General features: G+C 52.9%; 1 protein-coding gene across 1 annotated transcript in view; it reads left to right on the top strand.

The window, feature by feature from the left end:
- Nucleotides 1-2,090: 2,090 nt before the first annotated feature.
- The window catches only part of SLC9A1 (solute carrier family 9 member A1), a 53,161-nt gene continuing 45,121 nt past the window's right edge, over nucleotides 2,091-10,130 (top strand). Inside the window, exon 1 of the mRNA XM_040229751.1 lies at nucleotides 2,091-3,242. Coding sequence (XP_040085685.1) covers nucleotides 2,891-3,242 — 352 coding nt within the window. The 5' untranslated portion in view covers nucleotides 2,091-2,890. The remainder of the gene's footprint in view (nucleotides 3,243-10,130) is intronic.

The raw sequence follows: 10,130 nt of genomic DNA, 5'->3' as shown, positions 1-10,130 counted from the left end.
CTGTACACTAGAATCACCTGGGGAATCTTTTGAAAAACTGCCCACCGTTCGTGGGCTCTGGATATGAACCTCTGAAGGTCCCAGGCAGTGGGAGTTTTTCATAGCTTTCCAAGGATTCCAGTGTACAACCATGATCACTTGACTCTTACCAATTCCAATCAATATGCAATCACATATACATTCAAATCTCAGTTCCACCCCTGCTGTGGGTTGAGTTGTGTCCTCTGCAAAGATGTTGTTTCTAACCCCCAGCACCTGTGAATGTGGACTTATTTGAAAACAGGGTTACTGAAGGTGAGCAAACTAAGAAGAAGTCGTTAGTGTGTGTGTGTGTGTGTGTGTTAGTCACTCAGTTGTGTCCAACTCTTTTGTAGCCCGCCAGGCTCCTCTGTCCATGTTATTCTCCAGGCAAGAATATTGGAGTGGGTAGCCATGCCCTTCTCTGGGGGGTTTTCCCTACCCAGGGATCGACCTGGGGTCTTCTCCATTGCAGGCAGATTCTTTACCATCGGAGCCACCAGGGAAGCCCAGTAGGTCTTTAGGGTGGCCTCTAATCCAGTGTGACTGGAACCCTTGCAAAAAGAGGGAATCCTGGACCCGGAGACAGAGGCCCAGGGAGATCACCAAGTTGAAAGGTTGTTGAATCACGATGCTGGGGTTTTTGGCTCCCAGAGGAGAAGAATTTAATACGGGGCCAGAGACGAGGCTTGATCATTTAGAGCTTTTGTGTAATAAAGTTTTATTACAGTATAAAGGAGATAGAGAAAGTTTTTGACATAGGTATCAGAAGGGGGCAGAAAGAGTATCCCCCCTGCTAGTCTTTAGTTGGATATTATATAGTTATTAGCAGTCTGTTAATGAAAGAAAGGAATGTCTTAAAACTTAGAATGGCACCAGGCCCCTTACTCATAAGATGTATTTTGGGATAATTTTGGCACCAAATGGCTTATTTTGGGCCATAAAATGATTAACTTGAATTTTGAAGAAGGGCAGATTATTTTTTTAAAAAATATCACTAGTTTGTTTCCTCCTGCCACTTAAAAAAGATAAAAATGTCTGACACTTACAAACTATTTCCTCCGTTTAGAGACCCCTGGCCTTCCTGCCTGTTACCCTCTCAAAGATTGGTGTTACAATGGAGCACCAAAGACTGCTGCAAACCACCAGAAGCTAGGAGAGATACCTGGAAGAGATTCTTCCTCAGAACCCTCAGAAGTCCTCTGCTGACCCCTTGACTTCAGACCTCTAACCTCCAGTATATGAGACAATAAATTTCTATTCTTTAAGCCACTCAGTTTGTACAACTTTGTTACAGCAGTCCTAGAAAATCAACATAACTATTTTGATACTATCCAAGGAACTCTCTTGACCTGCTTCTTCATCTGCAAAGCTGGAAGCATCATCATGGTTCCACATCCTGGGCTCCATTCTAAACACTTTGCATAGATTATCTCATTTAGCCGTCACATATACTTTACTACTGGCTTCCTTGGTAGCTCAGGCGGTAAAGACCCTGCCTGTAGTGTGGGAGACCAGAGCTCCATCCCTGGGTTGGGAAGATCCCCTGGAGAAGGAAATGGCAACCGACTACAGTATCCTTGCCTGGAAAATCCCATGGACAGAGCAGCCTGGTGGGCTGCAGTCCATGGGGTTGTAGAGTCGGGCACGACTGAGTGACTAACACAACATACTTTGCTACAGCAGGTATAGGTACTCCAGTTATCTCCACTTTTTCAGATGAGATAGCTGTGGAACAGAGGTTAAATAATTTGCTCAAGGTCACATGGTAACTAAATGTCTAAGACAATAAAACATCATTCACGTTTCCTGGGAAGTCTCCATGAGACTGCGAAGGTGGATGTGAACAGCGCTTTGTCATTAGCAGAGCATTTTACCCTTTTTAAAGTTAGAATCTCTGTAGATGCTGGACTTTGGCCATCTCTGACTCTTCCCTTCTCTTTCGACGCGATACTTCCTTTCCTCGGCGACAGGGGTCGCTGCATCGCGCGGGCACTGACAGGTCCTTCTAGCCCGCAGCGCCGGCTGCTCGCTGGTGCCTATAAGTGGCAGTACCGAGCTCAGTAGACAGCAGTCAGCCGCCGCCGGTGCCAGGGCCGGGGCTGCTACTGGAGGTGGAGCTGGACGCGGAGGAACTGAAGCTGGGCCAGGGCGCAGCGCAGCACCGCGCCGGGGCCGCAAGGAGGGGCGTTTCGCTGCTGGCCCACCGCGAGCCGCCCCCAGCCCGCGCCAAGGCGCCCTTTCTCCAGGCCGCCTGCCTCCGCCTTCCGCCTCCCTCCATTTCCCCGGAATCTCAGCCCGGCGCGCCTGCACCCCGGTCCTTCTTTGGGTGGGGAAGCTCCCGGCCGCTCTCTGGTTTCACTCCTTCCTCGCAGCCTGGGCTCTCAGCTCTCTTTCTTCTTTTCCTGGACTGGGTCCCACCCCCTTCAATCCCCTTCTTTTAGCTCAGGCTCTCTACTCCTTCCCTTAGCAAGACTCCCAGCAGCTCAGCCACTTTTCTCAGCAGAGGGTCCCCGCCTTCCCTTTTCCTTGCCTGGGGTCCACCCCCATCCTATTCCTTCCTCTGTCCCTAGGGTGCTGCCTCTCCCCTCCCCATCCCCTTTCCCAGGCCTGGAGTTCCAAACCTTTTGGTCTCCTCTTATGGTCCTAACTGGGTCCTGGTCCCTCTTCTCCAGTTTGGCGTTCTGGATCGGGAACCCAGCCTTCTTTCCACCTCCAGAGGACTGCTTCCACAAAAACACATCTCTCAAACATGAACTTTGCCTAGAGATTCTCGCAGTCTCTCCTGCCCGCTCCTGCTGACCCCTTGCTACCTATGTCCCAGGTCTTACTCTCCTTTTGCTAAGGGTCGGGGGGGTGGGTAAGCAGCGGGATGCTTCTGTGGTCTGGCGCCAGTGGCCTCCCTCCGCCTCGAATCTTCCCGTCGTTGCTTGTGGTGGTAGCCTTGGTGGGGCTGCTGCCGGTTCTCAGAAGCCATGGCCTCCAGCCCAGCCCCACCGCCAGCACCATCAGAGGCTCAGAGCCGCCCCGGGAACGCTCAATTGGGGATGTCACCACCGCCCCACCGGAGCTCGCCCCCGAGAGCCGCCCAGTTAACCATTCCTTCGCTGAACACAGCCCAAAGGCTCGAAAGGCCTTTCCAGTCCTGGGCATCGACTACCAACACGTGCGCACACCCTTCGAAATCGCCCTTTGGATCCTACTGGCCTGCCTTATGAAGATAGGTAAGTCCACCTCGCCCCCAGTGCTTCCGCTGTCACCTAGCTGAGGAGCCTGTTGCCCACCCTTACCACTTGAAGCTGCCCCGGAATGAGGGTCTGGACTGCTCCTGTATAGTAGGCAGCCTCCATCCAGCCATCTTGATGCTTCTCAAACTTGAGCTCTGAGGCCTCCTCACATGGGAGCGGGGTATTGCTCACTGGAGAGAGCAGGACTGGAGGATGCTTCTGGTCCTAGGTACCTTCAGCGAGGCTCCCAGGCCTGGCAGGCCTCCTCTGGAGCCAGGTGCCCAGCTGTGTGTGTGTGAGAGAGGCGTGTCTTCAGCAAGTGACACAGTCTGCTCTGTCACCGGCCACCAGTGTAATTACATGCTTCATGGAAGGCTGTTTCAGGACGGAGGATCTTTCTACTTGGTTTGCCTAAGGAGTTTGAGTAGAGTGGGCAACGTGTGTGCTGGAGACTTACAGGTGTGGTGGAAGATGAGGCATCACTGTATTCTCACCTTCCTTCCTTCATCCCTGGAGTGTTATCCATCAGCTCTGCCTGCCCAGGCTGGTCAGGAGCCCCTGAGTCAGTTTCCTGCCCGGGAATGCCATTCTTTATACAGTTTATGGGACAGGGGGCCTTGGGAATTCCTGAAGTCTGGTTTGAGGTGGGGGAGGGGGAGTGGAGGATGGTCAAGCTCACCTCCAGGTTGCACCCTGCTGCGTCTCAAAGTGCTGCCCAGCCGGGCCAGTCATGGTGGGAGAGGGACGGGTGGAGAAGCTCAGGATGTTCTGCTATGAAGAGACTGTGAAATGTTCTTTTTGGAAGAAGGAAACAGAAAAGTGGTTCCCTCCAGAGGCTGTCTCCTCGCTAGGTCTGGGCACTCTGTTCTGCTGGGTGAGATGCTCCAGGTGATAGGTGCTCCAGATGCCGCTTGAGCTCCCCAGAGCCTGCCCGACCCAGAAGTCCCTGGAAGTGGTGTCCTGGGGGGCTTTGACATCCGCCTTTGCCTTTTTAGCCCCCAGCCAGCTGTGGAAGGCACGAGGGCCTGGGACTCTGCTGGTTTGGGTTTGGAGAGTTTGTGATTCTTGGCAGGAAGCCTTGCAGCTCTCCCAAGGACACGCGGGAGCTGAGGGCGATGCCAGGCTGGTATGAGGCAGGCTCCGGTACATGCTGTAGGAGGGCTCGGGTGCTTCTGTCGTGACAGATCTAGGAGCTGGCTTCCTGATTCAGGGCTTCGGTGCTGTGACAGTGGCAGGCCTGTACATGGGGCTGGGCCACCAGCACCTATCCCCTGATGGCAGCCCAGAAAAAAATCAAGGCCGGGGCGAGGGGAGTCGTATGTACTGATTCTGACAAATACATGACCTTGAACAAACTGGGCTTTTTTCTGCAGGTCTCGCCCACCTGTGAAACCGGCAAGAATCTCTAAATTTGAGCATCCATTGAATCCTGAAGCCCCTGTGTCCTAATTTGTCATAAGAAGCTGAAGTGACTGGTGTGTCATTTGCCTGTGTGAGACCAAGAAGAGGCCTCACAGGCACTATTTATAAATTGCCCTCCTCCTCTCTCCAACCCCGTCACCTCGCAGCCGCACCTGGCATTGTGTTAGGGTATGGGGGGGGGGCGGGGGGACTCGGGGGGACTAGTGCACGCACGTGGGTCTCAGCGACTTCTGGTAGGTCGACAGCATGACCACTAAGCTCCTACTCTGGACAGCCAGGAGTTGGTCCGTGCAGGCCTGACTCCAGTCCCAATGGGACCAAGTTTGGCCTGATTTGTCCCCAGCAAAACTGTGCCGGGGCCCCGGGAAGTTGGCAGAGGTGGTGCCATGACACGGGTGTGTCAGCCTAGAAGTTAGGAAACTTGGCCTTTTGTCCTGTCTCCCTTGTGACCTTGGGCCAGTGACGCCTCCTCACTTGTCAGTTGATCTTTGTGGCTTCTTCCAGGTCTGACATTTCTGCCATTCCACTGACTTGGGTAACCCTGGCAAGTCATTCAGCCTTGGGCCATAGTTTTCCCATTGTAAAAGTGAGGATGCTGGATATGATCTCTGAGGGCCTTTGCAGTTGTGAGAGACTGTGTCTCTGCTTTGACAGGACGTTTTTCTGCCTCTGGAAACAGAGGTGCCCTCGCACCTGGCCATCCTGGGGAAGAGAGTAGAAAGGTGATCTTAAGGGTCCCTGTTCAGGTGGCCGAAAGCGAAAGCCCATCTCCCCCTTGTGTTGGCTGTCTGTTTTTGAGGGATCTCAGTTCCCCACCTAGGGACTGACCGAGGCTGCAGTAGTCAGAGCCTGGAATCCTAACCACTCGGCCACCAGGGAACTCCCCCCGCCCCTTTGCAGTGTGGAACTGAGGCTGGCACCCCTCTGCCCCTTACCCTCTCTGACCCTCAGTTTTCTCAAGTCTAAAAGGGGTAAATACTAGTATCCAGTTACGGTGCTGCTGACGTGGTGAGGACAGAAATTAACGCGCGTGAAGCTGCCTTTGTGCTCACAGGAAGTGCTCAGTGAGGTGCGGCCAGCCCTGTTGGTAGTTTAACCACCTCAGGTAAACGCCTCCCCACCTCGGCCTCCTAGAGCCTTCCCCGGAGGCTGGAGGAGCCTAGGCTGCCGCCCGGAGCCCTTCCTTCAGGTTTCAGAAAGACTGAAAGTCGGTCCCACCGACTTTATTCTTCTTTTCGCTTTAGCAGGTCCTGTGGGGAAGGGACATGGTGCCAGCTGACTCCGGGGGGGTGGGCTGTGGGACCGAGGCCGTGCTCGCTCTCAACCACACTCTGGAGCCTTGGAGTTCATCTTGGGGTCTTGCCTCTTCTCTCAGTGCTCCAGCGTAGGTAGGCGCCCTGTTGGGGGCCTCATTCTGTCATCTGTGACAGCTGCTTCCCTCGCACGTCACCTCTCCTTTAAGAACAGAAGGTGCTGTGTGCACTTCTCACTCTTGTCCGGGTCGTGGAGCAGAGCCTCAGGTAGACACTGGCCAAGGGTGGATGGCGTTAGAGCCGAAGATTAAAAAAAAATTATTCACCTGTACTCCCACGGCTGATTCGTGTCAATGTATGGCAAAAACCACTACAATATTGTAAAGTAATTAGCCTCCAATTACAGTAAATAAATAAATTTTAAAATAATAATAAAGTGATGCTATTAAAAAAAAATTATTTTGGCTGCACAGGCGTGGCATGTGGAATCTTAGTTCCCAACCAGGAATTGAACCAGTGCCCCCTGCAGTGGAAGCACAGAATCTTAACCCCTGGACCTCCTGGGGAAGGCCCTAGAGCTGAAGTTCTAGAGGAGATGCTTCTGGGTTCTTTCTGAGTGACTCAGTGGGTGACTTGGGGCAAGTCTCTTCCCTTCTCAGGCCTTTTCTCTCTCTCTGACAGTCTCCTTCTCCAGGGGATCTTCCCAACCCAGGGATCAAACCCAGGTCTCCCGCGTTGCAGGCGGATTCTTTACCAGCTGAGCCACACAGGAAGCCCGACAGTCAGGGATTCTTGCCTTTTTCTCGTGGGGAGGGCCTATTGATGTGAGTAGGGGGTGAGCCCCCTGGGAGAACTGGGAGAACGACTCCAAGCCCTGGGTAGGACCACTCCACATCCCACCCCACCCCCACTGGGGTTTGGACCCTGTATGAATCCCTCTTTGTCTCTCTGTTTACCTGGCTCCCAGTCCTGTGTGTGTTTCAAGGGAGCTCCTCGCTGTAACCCAGCTCTCTACTGGCACCCCATACAGCTGTTTACCCACGTCCAGCTCCTGGCAGCCCGTGAAGCAGGTATTCAACTCGTCTCCTGACCACAGACAAAAAAAAAAAAAAAGCCTTCCTTTGTCCCTTCACATCTTATAGCTTTTCTTGGTTTTGGTCTTTGCAAGGTGGATCCTAACATGTCCTCCTCAGAACAGGTCTGTGAGGAGGGGAGATAGGGGTCGTTATTGCCCAGTTCACACGTGTGGATATCAGACCCAAAGGCTGGTTTCCTGTGTAAGACTAGAACTCGCTTCTCTCACTTCTCAGGAGAGAGGAACAACTTAAAGGTCACCTTGAAACTGTCCCTAGAAGCCCAGGTGGAACTCTCCAAAAAGGAAAAGGTGACCTTTTTCTCTTTGGGAAGAAACAGCAGAATACCCGCGGGACAGGGTGGGGAGGTCAGCTGGAGCCTGAGAGGGAGGTTCAGGTAGGAGCCCTGGGTCCCAGGGCGCCAGGGCACTTGGAGGGCCTCTGCTGGTCATGTAGCCTGGGCTTCACTCAGCTGAGCCCCCATGAGACGCCCCTCTCCTCTCTGTCCTGCCCCTCGCGGCCGCTCCCCCTCCAGTTCTGGTGGGAAGGACAGACAAGGTCACAAAGTCGGGGCTTTGCCTCTGGTACCTGCGTGACCAGGCACCTGGTGTCTCTGAACCTGACTTGCCTCATCAGGAGGGTGAGGATGCCATTTCTTTCCTCCAGCATCGACACAGAGGCCGAACGTGGGATACCCAACACGGAGTCCAGCGCTGTGGCGGCTTTTCAGGGCCTGTTCAGGTTCCTCCTCTTTGGGCGGTCTTCCCAGGCCACTCCAGCCCACAGCCATTGCTTTCATTTCTCCCCCAAAGCCGTATCCCTTATTGTTTATCCACAGCTTTGGCATCCGGCCTAGCCTGTCCTGTGACATCTCTTCTGTTGGGGGGCTGTGTATTTTAAAAAGAATTACCATTTATTGAGTATCTGCAGAGTAGTGTCAGGCAGAAGTAATCTCGTTTAATTCTTACTAAAATTGGATGAGATAAAGGCTATCTCTGTTTCACAGATGAGGAAACAGCTCAGAGGGGTTGTCGGCTGTGATGTGGAGCTGCCGTTCTCTGCTTGAGTCATGGCACAACCTCCTCTCAGGGCACAGCTGCATCTCTCGCCCTCACGTTCCCCTCAGCAGATGCCTGGCCTCTGCAGGGAGTAGCTGCCCAGCTCACCACACCTGCTAGCAGGGATTTTAGTACTCCCTATCGGAGCTGGCGGCTTCCCAGGTGGCTCAATGGTAAAGAATCTGCCTGCTAATGCAGGAGACTCGGGTTCGATCCTTGGGTCAGGAAGATCCCCTGGAGAAGGAAATGGCAACCTACTCCAGTATTCTTACCTAGGAAATCCCAAGGACAGAGGAGCCTGGTGGGCTACAGTTCATGGGATTGCAGAGTCAGACATGACTTAGTGACTGAGCATGCACGCCTTAGGGGCTGGCACTTGTTGATGGCAGGAGCTCTCTCCCTCCACCAAGAGAGCCATTGGGGTTCGGTGCTGGCATCCTCTGTCCCCGTGAGCCTGCATGTGTGCACCTGAATCCCGCAGCCGGGCTGGGCCTATCCCTTGTCCTCTGCTAGCGACCCTGCCTGCCACCTCTTTGCTCTCTCAGTGGTCTGACCTCCCTGCTTGGACGGGGGAGGACCAATTAGAGGGTCGTTTCCTTTTGCCAGCAGGGGTGGCTAACCTTGTGATTACCATCTCTGGCCTCTGGGTGGGAAGGGTGCTGGGCTGCTTTGGGTTACCTTTGGGGCCCAGCAGGGTCCCCTGAGAGGCAGCCTCTGTGTTGAGAGCAGGTGGCACAATTGTCTTTAGCCCTTTAAGGCAGGTGGAGTTTAGTACTAATTCTCATTAGTATTGTAACTTGTTTCCAAAGCACTTGCATATACACTGTTTAATTCTGATCTTCTCAATGGTCCTGTGGGCTAGAATAGCAGGTGGTGCTTTTGTTTTTGTTAATATTTATTTATTTGGCTGCACTGGGTCTTAGTTGCAGCACACAGGGAGCTTCAGTTTTCATTGTGGAATGGAAATTCTTACTTGGGACATGTGAGATCTAGTGCCCTGACCAGGGATTGAACCCAGACCCCTTGCATTGGGAGCATGGAGTCCCAGCCACTGGATCACCAGGGAAGTCCCCCGCAAGTAGTATTGATGTACCACTAATGACATCTAATGTACCAGATGTCATTTTACATCGAAGGAAACCTCAAGCAGGTCACTTAACAAGTAAGGAGTCAGACCCCAGACTTATAACCCAAGACCTTGTCCTCTTTCCTGCCTGGTCAGGCCATTGTGAAGGGAGACTGGAGGTCCCAAGAGGCTTTAGCTAGAGTAGATGACCAGACACATCCCTGTTGGTAACCTGAACGGTTGACAGGAGGGACAGTTTCCTCTTGGAGGAAGGACGGGCGAAAGGAGCATGGTGGTTTGGGTTGCTCTGGAGCCCAGGCCACCTCAACTCCAGGTCCTTGACCTCTCACACACGCCTAGTATTTGTATGAAGAAAGAGTGTGAGCGTGTGAAGGCTGACTCAGCCTTGGGGTCTGTCCTTCTCCCAGTCTGTGGAGCAGCAAGCTTTTGAAATGGAGAGCTTTCCCTTTCCCTTGATGTGTTGCAGGCCCTCGGGGGGGAGAAAGGAGAGGCAGAGGAGTGAATTACAGCAGAAAACATGCAGGATGGGGCAGAAGAGGGAAAGTCAAGAGACCTGGGATCTGGTTCTAGTTTTTTGCCGCTTGTGTGACCTTTTAGGCAAGGCACTGCTTCTCTGAGCCCTCATTGCCTCATTCGCAGTATTTATATTAAATACTTGTTAATTATGTGAGCCGTCACATATCAAGCTCCTGTTTGGGACGCTGTGTCAGATGTTGCCCAGCTGGAAAGCACTGGGGTTGAATCTCAGATCTGTGTGACTTTGGAGCTTGTGTTCTTTTCATCATCATGCCCTGATTCCCTTTCAGTTCAAAAGCTTTCTTTTTCCCATGATCATTTTAAAATAGGGAGAATGAAGGCATTTCAAGTCTTGGCTGCTCTCTGTGGATCATTTCTTGGGTTGGGGGGGTAGTAAAACTGTGCGCCCCCCTCCCCCGCAAAGCCTTGCTATGAAGCAAATAGGCCTTCTCGGAGGTGGTGGCATTCAGAAACAC

This window comes from Oryx dammah, unplaced genomic scaffold, assembly GCF_014754425.2.
Source record: "Oryx dammah isolate SB20612 unplaced genomic scaffold, SCBI_Odam_1.1 HiC_scaffold_27, whole genome shotgun sequence".
Classification (NCBI taxonomy): Eukaryota; Metazoa; Chordata; class Mammalia; order Artiodactyla; family Bovidae; genus Oryx; species Oryx dammah.
The sequence above is the reverse complement of the archived record's forward strand: the minus strand, read 5'-3'. Positions and strand labels throughout refer to the sequence as shown.